The 17676-nt window shown below is 48.8% G+C and overlaps 1 protein-coding gene across 15 annotated transcripts in view; it reads right to left on the bottom strand.

Annotated features, from left to right (window-relative positions):
* NAV2 (neuron navigator 2) overlaps nt 1-17676 on the bottom strand; it is a 367465-nt gene that overhangs the window by 59988 nt on the left and 289801 nt on the right. For 14 of the 15 annotated variants that reach the window (XM_084772850.1, XM_084772858.1, XM_084772861.1 and 11 more), the window contains 4 exons: nt 13695-13833; nt 5571-5862; nt 3529-4231; nt 326-784 (listed from right to left, as the gene is read on the bottom strand). In XM_084772850.1, the coding sequence (XP_084628976.1) occupies nt 326-784; nt 3529-4231; nt 5571-5862; nt 13695-13833 (1593 nt within the window). The remainder of the gene's footprint in view (nt 1-325; nt 785-3528; nt 4232-5570; nt 5863-13694; nt 13834-17676) is intronic. The other variant, XM_084772854.1, reaches the window with a different exon arrangement.

Raw genomic sequence — 17676 nt, 5'->3', positions numbered from 1 at the left:
AACTCTACTCTAAGCTGGCTTCCACCGGCAAGGAACACTTATTAGAAAGATCAAAACCAAGCTGGGCATGGTGGTGCACACCTTTAGTCCCAGCACTTGGGAGGCAGAAGGCAGGCAGATGTCTGAGGTCATCAAGGCCAGCCTGGTCCAAAGAGAGAGTTCCGAGAAAGAAAAACCAGGGGATTTAAAAAAAAAAAAAGAAAGAAAGAAAGAAAAGAAAAGAAAAAGAAAGATCAAAACATCCCAGGAAAAGGCTAAGCCTTTGGATCCCTAAACTCCTGTCTGTATCGAGGGAAGGAAATCTTCCTGTGGGCATAGCACCAACCTTTCTGACAGTGTGGTCTTCACACTGCTGGTGCGGACAAAAGGCATCAAGGAGTCTTCCTTAGTAGAGGCGACTGGACCAGGGGAAGAGTTGTGACTCAAGCCCCCGCCGCTGCCGAGGGATATGTCAATAGACTCGCAGCTGGTGTGCAGGCTGCTAACAGACTGGAAGCCCAGGCCATCTTTGCTCACTGCCGATGAGCTGGTACCCCAGGTGAGGCTGTTGGAAGGGCCTGAGTGGGCCGAGCTGGGGCTGGACGCTAGAGGAGACTGGTTGAGGTCCACGTTCTTACTGTAGAGAGGACTGCTGCTCCCACTGCTCAGGACGCCACTGCCTGAGGGGGACTCTAGGTTACCTTGCTGGGTCATAGTGGCATGAGGGTTGGAGATGACCACTGCGCTTTTCATGGTTTCGGCTGTGGCGATGGGCACTTGCTTGGTAGGCTTCCCACCAAAGAGTCTGCGGAGAGACAAAGGGTTGTGTGGGACAAATACCTGGGACCAAACTGTGCAGGGCTACTGGAGATGGCTGGGACCGGAAGAGACTGTGACACCCTTGGAAAGGGCAGTGCTCTCTCCTGCAGACACACTAGGGCCTCCCTAGAGAAAGGTTGGTGGTTAATGGGGCTGGTTCTTTTCAGGAATCTCTTTCTAACTCTAGGCAACTCTTTCTAGCTCTCGGCCCAGGTGATAAGAAAGCTTTTCCACAGGCTTAGCCACACTCACGCCTCTATGATCTTACTCACCCCCCCCCCCTTTTTCCTCTCTCTAAGTAGAATAGCTAGAAGGTTGCCCCAACTCAGGAATCTTCCAGAAAGATTCTGTCACACCAAGTATGAAGCCTTAGGACTTGGTTTCTTTGACCTCTCAGCAATGCAAAGAACCAAGACCATGAGTCGATGCTGGTGGGAGCCCAGGAGAAGTAGGGACACAGACGAATGAGCAACAGAAAGCGAGGGTGCCAGAGAACCTGTGTGAGTCAACACCATACACAGAAACATGCTGGGTCCACAAGACGTCAGATCAGGCACACCGGTACAAGCCGTGTCTCTGAAACAGACACACAGAGATGCCATGCCATGCCGTCTTCTGCTCATTCCTGCAAATGCGTCATCAGCACAGAGAAGGCATAGGGGACCTCTCTTCCCTGGGCAGAGAAACCAGCTCCAAGCCAGAGGGTGGACCTTGGTCAAGGACACAAGGGCCTAAGCCCACTCTCAAAAAGTAGCAAAGGGAATAAGCAGCCCTGAAAAGTGATAAGAGCACCACATATTATGATGGGCAGACTGCCCTTCACCCGGGGTGTGGTTTGAGTCTGACCTTGATCACCTAGAAGGCAAAAGGATGCTTGCATACGTTCAGCAGCGGTTCCTCTCTACTACTGGGCAAGTCATTTGATGACCAAAATGGGAACCCTTTTGCCTGGCTTCCCATTCCACATACAAATCCACCTCACTCTGCTGGATGAATGCCTCAGTTGAAGGGAGTTACCCATCTCACTCCACCGAGGGCTTCTTCTTGCCACACACATAAACGCACAGCCAGACCACCAGGGCGATTTAGGAAAAGTGTGCACGAGATGAGGAGCCCACGTGTTTTTAAAGATTCCTGTACACACTAGCTTGAGGGTGTAGTAAAATGCCACTGCAGCCTCCAAAGGAAATCTGAAGGCCATGTTTTATTCTTCTACTTGAGGCAAATAGCAGAGAAAATTTTCCTTTACATGGTAGTGTGCTAAAACATCAAAGCACAGCCTAACAGGACCTTCTTCCTTTAAAAAAAAAAAAAAAAGATTACTGGAATCCTAACGATCAAGTCTAGACAGGGTACCACCACACCGATCCTTCCCACCTTGATGTGGAATGCTTCGCTGGAGTCCTCAGGCATCCCTGTTCATTCTCAAATATGGGTCCTGGGTATGATTTCTATTCTTTCTCACACCCCTCATTTTCCATCCTGGGGCTTGTCATGGCCCAGAAGGCAATACAGGAGCTATGCAACTGCCACTAAAAATGGGCCAGTGGCTAAGCACAGTGGTGCACCCCTTTAACCCCAGAACATGGGAGGCAGAGACAGGTAGATCTCTGTGAGCCAGCTTCTTCTGCATAGTGAATTCCAGGACAGCTGGGACTATGTAGAGAGGCTCTGTCTCAAAAAACAAAAAGGAAAAGGGTCCAGTGAGTGATTTTTAAAGGAATTAATTGCTAAAAGGATGCCCTTTCCACATTGAGAAATTCCATCCAGTGCAGAGACGTGGGGAAGGCATGCCTTTCAAAGGTTCTGGGAAGTCAATTTCTCTTTGTTAGGGAACACTCTGCCTTTAGACGTTTATATAAAAGGGAAAGAAAGAGTGGAGCTAAAGAGATGGCTTACTGTCTAAAACCCTTGCAGCCAAGTGTGAGGACAGCATCCCAATGTCCAGAACTCATGTCAAGGATCGACAGGTGTGTGGTACTGACTTGCAGTCCCAGACTAGGAAGGCAGAGGCAGGAGATCCCAGGGGGCAAGCTGGTGAGCAGGGGAGCCCATTTATGGGTTCAGCAAGAGACTCTGCCTCAGTAATTAAAGTGGACAGCAATCAAAGAAGACACCGACTTCAACTTCAGGCCTCCATGAGCGTGCACACATATGCACATGCCCACCACGTGTGGACTCCCGTGTGCATGCATGCACACACACACACATATGCCATACACACTTACATATGCAACAATATTTTAAAAAGCTAACATTTCAAATATTATCCATGTGTTATAAAAGATCAGGACGGTATAGAGATTAAAAAAAAAAAAAACAACCATATACGTCCTTCTCTTGAGCTAAAATCTGGGTGTAAAAGTGTGCCAGGAACCCACCCTTTCTGTCACTAACTTTCATTGGGTACCTTCCATAGCTGAGCACACCTGCAAAGATGAACTTTAGAAGGAATGCCGAGGAAAGTACCATTAGCTCCTATGAAGAGATGAGGAAATTGAGGCAGGGTTCAGAAAAGCAACTTGAGAGCTAATTATAATAAAGTTAGGATTTGAATCTGGGAAGCATGATTCTAGAACTTTCTGTCTCTCATCCTGGCATGGGAAAAATAACTCATAGACTAACACAACGAGCTGTGGGTGGGAGCTAGCCTTGAACTCAGCTTTGCAAAGAGCTGCAGTGCCACAGGTTGCTTTGTATAAAAGTCAGAGTTCATTAGCCACATCTTACCTGCGGAGTGTGGGAGAGGCCACATCTGTGTACTTGGTCCCTGGCTGCAGAGTGGCCTGAGCTGAGCTAGATACCGGCTGTGTGGCCGGGTTCACTTTCACGGAGTTGCAGGAAGCCACACTCTCATTGTCTGAAGAGATGCCTTTCTCCTTGTCCGTCTGGTTGACGAGCCCCGGTAGCGAGCTGCCCAGGGATGTTTTGGACGGCTCCCTCAGCTTGGGCACCGGCAGGCCTGCCGACTTGCTGCTGATGTTGGAGTCAATGCTGCTGGTACTGCATCTATTCCCTGCCCCATTCCGGCTGCTGGACTTGCTGGGCCTAGGCAGGCTCCGGTACTGTAAGTTCGTCCGGGAGCTGAGAGACAGATACCCATCGTCCTGGTTTGGGGCTCCATCCATGCTCGTCTTACGACCCGTGGACCGACCGACAAGGGCGGATGACTTGGGGATTTTACCCAGTGTGGCAGACCTGCTGGTGACGGTGGCCCCGCTGGCTGTGATCATGGCCAGCCCAGCGGCAGATCCAGTCTGTTTCTTGAACCCAAAGCTGTTGGCATTGGCAGTGGGCGTCCTAGAGCTGCTTGGGAGGGTTTTCTTGGATTCATCTCCACTGCTGCGGCCAGCATCTGATGGGGAGCGCTTGACCTGGGAGGCTTTGGGTGAAAGCCTTCCCTTCTCAGACACCTTGGCATCATCTGTTTTTCCTAAGAGAGAAACCAGTAAGATCAGACCCCAAACGCAATGCTGCTGGCTAGTGTGCCTAGGATACAGACCCCTGTAAAGACCCTGCTTCCTGAGGAAGAACAGCACCCAGAGAGCTCAGGAGACAGAGGTTTGTACGGTAATAATCTCATCTGCTGCTGTCACGGAGGGCCGTTTAGGATGTGTCACTGATTTTGCTCTTTTCCAAGCAGTCTATGCCGACCAAGGGCAGAGCAAAGAGTGGAGCAAAGCCAGGAAGCTGTTGGCACATCCACAGCACAAGAGACTCTGTCATACACTGCCCTCTTCCTTCATGTCCATGACGCAGAGTCTGGCGTTTCCAGGGGAAAACATGCAACATACCAATATGGCCTTGAGGAGCCGGTACTAGTGTGTCAACTCACTGGTGAGTGCTAAACTGACCCAGTTGGTACACAGTGAAAATGACCCACAAGGAACTACTCACACACACATCCCTCCTCAGAAAGAGCCATGGAAGGAAACCTTTGAGGAAGCTGCTGTGAGGGCTGGGAGAGCTGGCTCAGTCAGTAAAGTGCATGCCTTACAGGCATGAAGGCCTGAGTTAGAGCCTGGAACCAACCTTTTAAAAAGGCAGTTATGGTGGTGTATACTTATTAATCCTAGTGCTGGGAGGCGGGGACAGGAGGACAGGGCATGCTCACCAGCCAGCCTAGCCCACTTGGGTGATCTCAAGGCCAGGGAGACTCCAGCTCAAAAACAAAAACAAATACAAACAAACAAAAACAAAAACAAAACAAAACAAACAAGGAATAAGAAGAAAGAGTGAAGCTGGCCATAGTGTTGCACACCTTTAATCCCAGCACTTGGGAGGGAGAGGCTGAAGGATCTTTGTGAGGTTGAGGCCAGCCTCATCTACAGAGTAAGTTCCAGAACAGCCAGAGCTATACATTGAGACCCTGCCTCATAAATAAATAAATAAATAAATAAATAATAAGATAGATAAATGAGAGAGAGAGAGAGAGAGAGAGAGAGAGAGAGAGAGAGAGAGAGAGATGGGGGGGGGGGATAGCCAAAACAAGAAAAGGGGGTGGGGAGTGGATGATGGTGTTGAGAGTATCCTCTTATGTCCTTACATATATCCACATAGTATGATTGGCCTACACACATTATTTGTGGGCATATATACCCCCCAACATGCATGTACACACGCACGCACACACACACACACACACACACACACACACACACACACACACACACACGCACGCACTCACACCTTAAAAATGGTTATGAGCAAAACAGCTACTTGAAGAAGTTATTTGTAATGTAAAATCATCATGATTTTGGCCTCTCACTCACCAGTCCCTGGGGTCTTCAGTGTGCCCGTTGGAGCTGATGGCTTCGTCCTTGGCATGGTGATGCCCACGTCTGCCGTCATGCCTCGCCGCCATGAGCCTGTCTGTGAGATGACTGGGTTCTTCTTGCCAGACACGCTTTTGTCCGACTCATCCGACATGTCTGAAGGGTTCCGCCTCCACTTGGAGCCTGGCTCCATCTTTATACCACTGTCTGAGCCTCCATCTGATTTCTTGATGTCATCACCAGACCACAGGGAATTCCTCTCCACCTGCGAGTGCTTCTCAGCGTCGGTCTGTGGACAGACACTTAATGAATTGGAGCTCGTCCATGCAGGCCATGACAATATAGGAACTACTTATACTGAAGGACTTTCAAAGTCTCCGACACCTGCTTACTTTGTGAGAAAGCACCTTCCACCACGACCACCCCCCCCCCTTTTTTTCCTTCAAGGAAAGACTACTGGAGGAAGAATGGAGAATAAAGGGGCTGAAGAGCAGCAGGCCCAAGGGCCTCAGGAGGAGAGCGAGCAGAGCAGAGGGAGAGGTGATAGGAAAGGGGCCACCAACTCTGCCACTTGCAGACAGCCACCTCCAGCCCTGACTCTGAATCCGCCCCCCCACAATACACACCAGCACTAGCCTGTCTCCTCTTCCTTTGTTCTGCACACCCTGTCATTCCATTAACAGGGGGATCTTTGCATCTAGCTCGGCAGACAGTCTAACACACCCGAGAGGGAGCGAGCAAGCATGTGAACTCCGCAGATCGGATCTGTGAAACACTCGACTGGCAACGGCGATGGTGCTCACGCCCGCCCAGCTTTGTTTCTGAGCTTTTGCTCCCCACGCTGCAGCAGTCCGCAGCCAAGTAAGATAATTAGGCAACTCTCTTTGGAAGAGCCTGACTTGTTGGCCATGAGGCCCAGGAAGAGATAGGAGTGTGCCGTTAATGAACTGCAGGGCTGAAGGACACAAAGGGAGCCCGAATGCTCTGGGGCCTCTGGGGCTTGAGGCTGGGGGAGGGTACTGGATGGGAGAAGCTGTGTAGGAAAAGGACAGGGGAAGTCACGATGCTTTCGGGCTGGCCACTTTGAGAAACAAGCCCCCTGCATGAGCAGCCTGGATAGGGCCTGGGAAATGCATATGAACTGGGCAAAACCTGGCCTCAGGCATGCTACACAACAGAAGGAATACCTTTTATAGAGGGCAGAGTGGGCAAAAGTTCAGTGCAGACCAAAAGTCCCTGCTCAACCTCCTCTCTCCCCACTATCCCCCTGGTCCCCCGTGACCTATGCACTGCAGCCTCCTATGGGTGCCTTGACTTGCTCGGTCCTTCCTAAAGCACACACCCGGCTGCAGCTATATACAAAGTACCAGAGATGGGACATGGGGAGGGACAGCTAAAACACAGCCAGCAGTGTGAGGGGCAGAGGGAAGGTCCCATACCCACACGCAGAAGGAAGGAACGTGACACACGTGATAAAACAATCCAGGCCAGGCTGGTCAAAGCCAGTTAGGAGACATGCAATATTACTGTCATCTTAATTTGAAAGATGAACACAGAAACTCAATGACCTCAGCCTGGCTTTCTTCTTCTAGATCCTTCTGGCACTCGCTGAACCGAAATGAACTCAATGCCCACAGTTTGCCTGGCATCAAGTAGGGTCCTAGAACCTGTAAGATGAGTGCCCACCACAGACATAAATAAACGCACGACTGACTGTGAAACGTGACGGCCACCATCAGGAAAAGGGAAGTGCTCTTAGAGAGATATAGACATCGATTTAGATTTGTGATGGTGAAGTGGGAAGTGGTAGCCAGGTAGAAACTTCTAGAAAGACCCTAAAGAATGAGACAGACTTAGTATAAGGAGCATCTAGAGAAGACCATGCCAGTGAGCAGAAACCACATGTGCAAAGGCCTTGGGCAGGAAGAAGATGCTTTGGAACCATCCATATAACAAATGGCCATCGCGTACCACCACGAGCCAGGGAATCTGCCTGTACTGGGAACACTTTAAAGATTTATTTATTTATTACATATACAGTGCTCTGCCTGCATGTACACTTGCACACCAGAAATGGGAACCAGATCTCACGATAGATAGTTGTGAGCCACCATGCTGTTGCTGGGAATTGAACCCAGGACCTCTGGAAGAGCAGATGGTGCTCTTAACGCTGAGTCATCTACTAAAAACCTCTGCCTCATGGAACATACATGTGAGCATATCCGAACACATATGGATACGTTCTAAGATTTACTGAAGCTGTAGCACCTTTTACATACTTGACCACGCTGCATTGTTTGGTTTTCAATGTCCATAGGTCTATTTCCTACAAACACACCGTAATGCAGTTAATAGTGGCGCTAAAACCTAAAGCTTACTGTGCACTACAGTGCTCCAGGCACAAGCTAAGATGCTTGTTTGTTTTAAAATATGTGCACCAGGGGCACCAGAAAAAGTAAAGGTCCTGGTGGTCTAAGGTTCAACTCCTAGAACTCAGGTCAAGGTAGAAGACGATGCCTCTGCAAAGCCATTCTCTGCCGTCTATACACTTACCATGATATAAGCACAAAGAGAGAGAATAACACTTTCCCCCCGCCCCTTGAGACAGGGTCTCACTATGTAGCCCTGTGTGGCCTCTCCATGAAGAACAAGCTGGCCTCAGATTCATTAGAGATCCACCTGCTTCTGTCTCATCAAGTGTAAGAATTAAAAAATGTATACCACCATGTCTGCTCACAATAAAAATATATTTTTAATTGTTTAGAAAATGCATTCATTCATCAGGGCTGAGGACCGAGCTCAGCCTATTAAGTGCTCGCCTAGTATGCACGACGCCGGCATTCCCCATCCCTAGTACCACAGAAACCAGCACAGTGGCACACAATCTCAGGGTTCTGGTCATGGAGACAAACGGATCAGAAGTTCTAAGTCATACTTGACTAGGGAGTTTGGGGTCAGCCTGGGCTACATGAGACCCTGTATGTCGGTGGGCGGGACAGAGAAAGACAGGGAAACACACACACACACACACACAGAGAGAGAGAGAGAGAGAGAGAGAGAGAGAGAGAGAGAGAGAGAGAGAGAGAGAGGGAGAGAGAGACATGGAGACGGAGAGGGAGAGGATATGATTCGATTTATTCCTCAGAAAAAACTCCTAAGAAATAACAGAATATTGAAGCACTGAGTGGAAAAGAAACTCATCCAAGCCAGGTGTGGTGGCGCATGCCTTTAATCCCAGCACTCGGGAGGCAGAGGCAGGTGGATCGCTGTGAGTTCGAGGCCAGCCTGGTCTACAAAGTGAGTCCAGGATAGCCAAGGCTACACAGAAAAACCCTGTCTTGGAAAGCAAAAAATAAACAACAACACCAAAATCCCACCTAAGCTCCCACAGTGAGGAAGGCATTGCAGGGGTTGATTGTACTAGCCAGTTGTCATGGTCATAATGTAACCACTGTAGAACAGTACAATCCTTGGCTATAAGCTTCAAGAGATGTAACCTCCTCCATGCCTCAGAGTACCTACTAAAATCACCTACAACTAGCAGAGTCTCCTTCTACAGACAGTCTGGTTGTCTCAAGCCCAGGCCTAGAGCAGCCTTAGCCTGGTCCCTGGGACAGACACCCTGGGACGGACTCCAGGGTGCACATGTCTCCAGTCTGGGACCATGGCTTGGCCTACTCTTCTCTGTTAGGACAGTCCTTCAACTGCCACACCCCCTAACTTGGTGCAGAGTGAGAGCTCTTCCAACAGCCTTCTGCAGAGCTGGGTGTTTGCCTGACACATCTTGACAGGTTTGCAGTCACACGTCCTTAGCAAATCCTTCTGGAGCCCCCTGTGTAACCATCGGTGGTATCTCTTGGACATTAAAATGGAAGGAGTCTGTTTCTCTGTCCCCAGAGCTTGCAACAGGAGGGTCAGAGGTCAACGGGGTGGTCCTACCTCCTTCTGAAGCTTTTCCTACCAGCTCTCTTGGATGTCTCTTTGGTCATCAACAAAACAGGCAAGTGAGAAGACGGCAGATAAGCCAGAAGGGATCTTGGAGTGGATGGCGGCGTTTCCAGAGAGGGATGCCTGGCTAAAAGGGGCTTTGGAGACCAGTGGCTTTGAGTTCCAGCACTGGTTGCTGTCATTCAGTGCTGTGTGAATTTTGGGTTCCCTCCCATCTCTGAGGCTGTTTACACTGGGCATCAAAGAGGTTGGGATTGAGTAGAGCCTTGAACAGAGAGCAAGTGGTAACTTAAGAGTTAAGTAAATATGGAGAGATTTCATAAACAGCATCTCTCCTCACCAGACTTCCCAGCTCTAGAAGAATCCCAGCCCCCTGCTGTGTCTTTCCCCTTTACCCCATCATCTGGGCCTTGCAAGTAGTTGAACAAAGTTTGAGCTGGTTGAGCCACTAGACACTGAATGCCCTGCAGGCTGAGTTAGATGCTCAGAGGGGTTTTCAGTTGGAGCTCACAAAAATATAAAAAAAAATTTACAACAACATCACCTGCCACATGTGTCCCCAGACACTATGACCCTCAGATACTTTCAGCTCACTGACACTGCACTGTCATTCATATTGTACACACCTTCCCTGAAAGCACAGGTTTGAAGGGAGGTCACTGGCCCAGAGTCAGAAGCCATGGTTCCCAGGGGGGTGGGGAATGGGGTGGCAGCCTGCTTATCTCCAACTAAGCTGACCCTTCTTCCATCCTGATAGCCTGATGTCCAGAGGACGCACAAGACAGCAATCCTGGCCACATTAGTCATGATTTTGTTGCCTTTAGAGGTAAATAAATAAATAAATAAACTGATAGAGACTACACACACACACACACACACATATACATACATTTTTTTAGCCCCTGTGAATTTTGCTTAAAAACTAAACAACAAAAACTTTAAGCATTGAGAATGAAAGACAATCTTGTCATAGGCAGCTCACCACCCCCAACATGTGGATGAGTGCCTTCCACAAGCATGCAAGGCTCTGAGTGGCCGAGGACTGAACGTATAGATGAATGCACAGCAGGCATATGTGTGTTTGTTAAAACGCTGTGCACCAACACAGTGCCCTGAGAACAAGATGATGCAGGACAGAAGGGAGACCGCTCTGAAACAGGAAGCAAAACACACAGCAGCGTGTTGCCCACTGCCATCACAGATGCAAAGCACAGAGAGACAGGAGGGACCTCTGAGCAGCTCACCAGCTCAGACTCTGGGAGAAGCATCTTCAGAGTTGGCACGCTCCTGACATACCCTAGGGCACAGGTCTAGTGGCCATTATTTTTGTGGATGAGAGCGTGAAGGCTCTAGAAGTCTGATTGGATCATCCCAGGACGTCCCAGGGTGAAACACTGAGCCCCAGAGTACTTGACTTCAATGTCACCCTCCTCCCTGATGCCACAGTTAGAGCTTGGACTCACCAGGATTCCTAGAGGTGGGCATGCAGAGGACTCAGGTCCTCACTCAGAGGACTTTGTCTCTTTACACTGAGCCAGGAATGCAGGGGGCTCAGGGTACCCATAAACAGGCCATAAAGGCCTTATGGGACTCCTTCAACCTTCCTAGGTGTCTCAGAGGGAACACAGTCTCCTGATGGAAGTTTTATTCCCAGCGATCCCACCTTCTCCATCTGTCTCCTCCTCTCTCCATCAGCACACCTCCGGAAAAGAAATCCCCCTCTCCTCAGATGTGAGGCCAGACAGGCAGTGTTTCCTGTGGGAACACCGCCGAGCCCTCTTTTGCCTTGTGTGTCCTGCCAGTGCAGCACACTGGCCCAGGGTAAAGCATTGTGTGACAAGACCCCTGAGGAGCGCACCAAGGAATGGGAGGGTGCGGTGCATCTTCCAGGCTCAATCCACTCAAAGAGGGGTAATGGCCCTTAGCATTCCTGGCAGCCTGTGGGGGAGGAGGTGCAAGGCTGCCAGAATGTGGAATCAAATATTTTGAGATGCTCCCTGGATGGGAACAAAGAGAATGTCATGAAAAGTCCATTTAAAAGCACCGTGACAATAGGCATCTGCTACCCGCTGCTGTAGCCAGCATTTCTGCTCCCCAGACCTGCTTTAGCTCGTTTTTTAATATTTTTAAACTTGGGTAGATTTGTAAGAGAACAAACAATAGGTCCAATGACAGTGAACCCTGACAGTGAACCCTCCCATCCCTTAAAATTACTTCTGATTTTGACTAAGACATGTGCACAGTAGCCTTGAAACTTCACCAGGTGACATCTGTAAGCAAACTGTAAGCAAATGCACGTGTGAGGAAACCATCTTACTCGGCATCAGTGGGGTCTGCAGACTAACTACAGTCTGTGGGAAGGAAGCAGATGGGAGGGCTTTCCAATTTGGGGTCCCAGCTTTCCCTGCTCACCTGTGGGGATACCACATGGGTTCACCAATGTTTCTGTGGCTCCCACTGCCTACCTACCCTGGGATGCAACTTTCTTGACTCCCACCTCTGTATCTAAGGGCAGTCTGAAAGCTTGTTGGCTGTTATCTTAAATACAGAGTGTCAGGGGGAAAAAAGAAAAAAGAAAAAGGACATTTAGTATCCAGTGAACAGCAGGGACCTGGGCTGGCTCAGTGCTCCTAACTCCTGGCTAATCACCAGTCAGTGATCATTTTCAGGGAGTATGGCTTACAGTTTACTTTTAAACTATAACTATTTAGGGGTAATGTGCAGCTAAGGAGTATGTATGTGTAATTTTTTTGTTTGTTTTTGGGTTTTGATTGTTTTTTCTTTTTGTTGTTGTTGTTGTTTTGTTTTTCAAGACAGGGTCTCTCCGTCTTAGCCGTGGCTGTCCTGGATTTGCTTTGTAGACCAGGCTGGCCTTGAACTCACAGCGATCCACATGCCTCTGTCTCCTGAGTGCTGGGATTAAAGGTGTGCACCATCATGCCCAGTTGTTTGTTTTTCAAGACAGGGTTGCTCTGTGTAGCCTTGGCTGTCCTAGACTCACTTTGTAGACCAGGCTGGTCCCAAACTCACCAAGATCTGCCTGCCTCTGCCTCCCGAGTGCTGAGATTAAAGGAGTGCGCCACCATGCCTGGCTATGTGTGTAAATTTTGAGACAATATTTCATATATCATAGAGCCCAGGCTGGCCTGAAACTCACTGTACAGCCAAAGTTGATGATCCTCTTGCCTCCCTTGACTAAGTGCTGAGATTACAAGCGTGTGTCACCACACCTTAGTTATGTGGTGCTGGGAATCCAACCCAGGGCTTTGTGTAGTTGGGAAAGCAGTCTATCAATTGATGTGCACCTTGTAGATGCAATGGGGTTTTTTTTTAGTATTATTTTAGTATGTGTGTATGTTTGTGTGCATGTGTGTGTGTGTGCATCCGTGGGTGTGTGTATATAAGTGCTTGTGCCTATAGAGTCTAAAAGAGGGTGTGGAAGCTGGGAACCGAATTTGGGTCCTCTGCAAGAGCCACACATGCTCACAGCCACTGAGCCATCTCTCTAAGCCTCAGAAATGTGATATTGCTATGACAGAATTTGGAATCTTAAGCACACAGCTTGAAAACTTCTAGAAAAAATCAGCATACTCACACAACCACCACTAGGATCAGGGAACAAAGTCCTTACCCCAAATTCCTGGTGTCCTCTTGTTGTCTGAGTCACAACACACACACACACACACACACACACACACACACACACACACACACACACACATCCCTACTGTAATTTCTGGCTAAGATGAGAGTATAAGACGTAATAGGTGATCCCAAAAGCAATGCCTAAAACATGTGCCCAGGTAGTCGGCAGCTACACTTCTGTAGGATAGAATTAACCCACACACTGCCGACACAGCTTTTCTTCAGTCCTACCCTCAAAGAAGAGCCCCAGGGATCCACTTGTCTCTGCATCCGCAACCCTGAGAGTACAGATGCCCGCCACCACACCGGATTTTATTTTATTTTTTTAATGTGGTTTCTGGGTATTGAACAGGTCCTCACACTTGCATTTTATAAACTGAGTTTTCTGTATGAGCCCTGTTTGTTTGTTTAAAATGGGACTTGAAACTGAGGTCCAGGGAGAGAATAGGGTCTCCCCACATCAAAACCAGTGAGAGTGCAAGGTTGCTTTGCCCACCTGTACTGCCCACTAGCTATCTTGTTCCTTACCTGCACATCCAGGTTTCTCCGGGAGGAGGCAGGCGTGTTAGCATAGGAGCTGATGGAGGAGCTGGTGTTGATGTCATCCGTGCTGAGGTTGTCTATAGTGTCGCTGATGCCGCTGCTGACGGAGCTGCTGTCATCCCAGCTGCGGAGACAAAAACATCCTGAGAAACAGGGCCTCCCAAACTCCTGGCGCAGCCTGATGACCCAGGTAGATAAAACAGTCTAGCAAAGGCCCAGCTTGTGACCTAATGTCTCCCAGAGGGCTCCTGCTAAGATGGGACTCAGCTCTGAGGGCACCTGAATGAAGTGATTGGTCCCCACTTCTCCAGAGTGGATGGATTCGTGAGCTGAGGCCACAGTCCTTCTTTGGTCATGTCCCTTCCATCTTCCCCTTGACTCTAGGAACCTTGCTGAAGATAATTACTCCTCCCCAGAGCCAGGGGCAGGGCATGGCAGAGTGGGATCTGAATGCTGGGGAGAATTCAATGCAGCCCCTTGCAGAAGAGGGAGCCGAGCAGGAGAGCTGCTGTGGGAGTCCCCAGGATGCCCCTCCAGAACAAACTGGAGAGGGAAGGGTAGAAAGTATCACCAGAGACCATCTTATCCCATCACTAGCTCTGCCTTCACAACACCCCATGGTATATACAAAGCACAGCTCTTCCTGGGTCACTATACATGGACCAGCTCATCCGTATTCTGTGGCTTCCTCTCAACTCTCCCTCCCACAGCAGCCTGAGTGACCTTCTGTAATGTCACTGGGTCTAGTCACTCCTTTCCTTGATGTCTCTAGCTGCCACCCCTCCCTTCCCCCACATGTATCTGGTATCTCTCTCCACTCCTGTCCTGCAGCCCTGTCTCCATTGGGCAGTTGGCTCTGACCACATGGGTTTCTGTCCCTTCTAAGCCAGGACTATTTTCCTTCAGGAGGGAGGCTTTCATAGGCTGTCCCTGTCTTCCTATCTTTTAGGTCTCAGTGGCCGAGTCACCTCTCCATTACCTGTCAAGCCATTATGTTTCATTACCTCAATATGATATATTTTCCTTCTCTGTTTGTGGGATGGTAGGCATACAGCAAGTGCTTAAAGTACTTGCTGAATTGAAAACAATGAGTTACTTCCATAAAGTAAGCTGCTGGTGTCCGTGTGACACTGTTCTAGGAGGGCCAGTGGCAACTGTGAGTGCTACTGTCTCTCTGTTGTACAGCTAGAGAAACTGAGGCTTAAAAAGGTAGGATGCCATCAACAAGGTCAGCTAGAGACATGTGAGTGGGTCAGAATCCAGTCATCCTGTCTCCAGTGTCACAGACAGCTTCACATGACGGCCTCTGTGCACATCAAATGTGACATGGTCCATTTCCCCCAGGAGTCCAAGAACTTGGTTCAAGGCCACACAAGGCAGGAAGGACAGGACTGATATTCAAGCAATGACTTAGCCAGATTACTGCCTCATGTGGCCTTGCAAGATGGCTATTGCTGTAAGCCTTGCAGAAGGGTGGTAGGAAACCTTCACAGTGTTGGGTGGCTGGAAATTTAAAAGCTAAGAGCCTCTCCTACACACACACACACACACACACACACACACACACACACACCACGCATGTGTACAACTAAAAGATAGCTGCAGTTCATTGCACTAGCTTGCAAGGCATCTGCCTCTATCTACACCCTGAGTTCTGCTGACCAGGGAAGAGGAAGGCTTCTACTTCCAGCCAGTCCTGAAGCCAGAAGTGCCCAGGGAACAGTGAGGACCAAGCTCCCTGCGCTTGCCTAAAGCTAGTGTGGGTAGGGTTGTTATTTGGTAAACATGCCTGCCAACCATCTATCAAGGAAGTGCAATTTGTAAGTGACTCCAGACATGTAGCTGGGAGTCAGACATGAAAAATGTGGGAAGCAAGATGTCAATCAAGCAGGAAGGACATCAACGAAGTGGAGGCAGTCAAGCCATCAGGAAACTGGTACAACCTGGGCAGGGAGCCAGTGCCGATGAACTCAGATCAGGTGATCAATACAAGTTATGAGAGGCAATTAAGGTTAGGACTTGGGAAGAAATCCAGAAGATGTAGTTGGCCGATGGTGGCACACATCTTTAATCCCAGCACTTGAGAGGCAGAGGCAGATGGGTCTCTCAGTTTAAGGCCAGCCTGGTCTACAGAGTGAGTTCCAGGACAGCTGGGGCTACACAGAAAAACCCTGTCTTGGGAAAACAATACAAAACAAAAAGACAGAATGTGAATTTACTATAGAATGGGGAGATGGAATTTGGGCAAGAAACCCTGGGTGCCGATGACAAAGGAATCCACTTCCACTTGGGAATGGAATGGTCACTCTCAGTGGGATCTGCCCACGCGTGTTTTAGCCTTAAGTCTGACAAAGGAGCCTACTGGAGATGGCAAGAGGTAGGAGAATGTAATTTCTGTTTTGTTTTGTTCTTTTGGGTTTTTTTTTTGGTTTTTGTTTTTTTTCCAGACAGGGTTTCTCTGTGAAACCTTGACTGTCCTGGTCTCACTTTTGTAGACCAGGCTGGCCTCAAACTCACAGCGATCCGCCTGCCTCTGCGCCTCCTGAGTGCTGGGATTAAAGGCATGCTCCACCACCACCGCCCCAGAAGAACAGTTGTCAGACAGTTGTTTGTGAACGGGGAAGGCCATCTATAGTTCCTTTGCTGTGGTTTTGTTGTGCAGCAGGTTTCTTTCTACCACTTATTTTCTTTAAGCACCTTAACTTCAACTACCCAAGCGCTTTTCCTCCAACAAACTCCCTTTTCTTATCCTCCTGCTCCACCTATTCTTTTTCACTGTATATGAGTGGGGAGCAGTAACCACACCCTAACCTGAGTGCTCTTCTGCCTTGAAATTTCCTTTACCAAACACATCAGTCCATGTCTTAGGACTTAGGGTCTTATCGCTGTGAAGAGAATGTAACTTAAAAAAAAAAAGATGTATTTATTTATTATGTATACAGTATTCTCCCTGCATGTATACATGTATGACAGAAGAGGGCACCGGATCTCATTATAGATGGTTGTGAGCCACCATGTGGTTGCTGGGAATTGAACTCAGGACCTCTGAAAGAGCAGCCAGTGTTCTTAACCTCTGAGCCATCTCTCCAGCCTCAGAATGTGATTTTTAAAGCTTAGAAAGGGCTGGTGCGTCAGAGTGTGTGTACATGAAGTTTAGAAAGCCCTATAAGCATTGGTCTTATCTCTGCGTTTATGCACTTGAGCAAACAAATGTGAGCACATTACAAAAAAGCCTTGTGACTTCACAGCTTTAAGATATTTATTTATGCCGGGCTGGTGGCACACGCCTTTCATCCCAGCACTCAGGAGGCAGAGGCAGGAAGATCTCTGAGTTTGAGGCCAGTCTGGTCTTCAGAGTAAGTTCCATAAGAGCCAGGACTACACAAAGAGAAACCTTGTCTCAAGAAAAATATATATATGCATATATATATCCTTATTTATTTATTTATCTGATGTGTATGGGTGTTTTGCCTGTATGTATATCTATGCACCATGTATGTGCCTGGTGCCCACAAAAGGCGGAAGTGGGCGCTGATCCCTTGGAACTGGAGTTACAGACAGCTGTGAGCCAGGGCTCAGAACCTTTGAGCTCTCTCTCACTCTAACCCTGAGACAATCAGAACTTACATGCAAATACTTGATTTAGATACCAGACTTGTAAGGAAATCCAGGATTAAACACCAAAGCTTCCGTTTATTGAGCATTCAAATGCATTAACGCTAAGAGGCTGTGCGCAGCCCACAGATCCTCTTCTGAAACTAATGCTATCAAGGCAGCCGGAGGAGGCCGAGAAGGCGGCTCAGGTGGCTGGGTGCTTGCCTGGCTTGCACAAAGCCCCAGGTTTGATCCCCAGTGTTGTATAAACAGGACTTGGTGGCACACACCTATAATTCTAGCACTCAGGATGTGGAGGCAGGAGGATCAGACGTTCAAGACTACTCCAAACCTTCCGAACTCAAGGCAATCC

Source organism: Acomys minous, assembly GCF_964271855.1.
Source record: "Acomys minous genome assembly, chromosome: 2".
Lineage (NCBI taxonomy): Eukaryota > Metazoa > Chordata > Mammalia > Rodentia > Muridae > Acomys > Acomys minous.
Note: the sequence above shows the minus strand (reverse complement) of the source record. Positions and strands in the feature narration are given on the sequence as shown.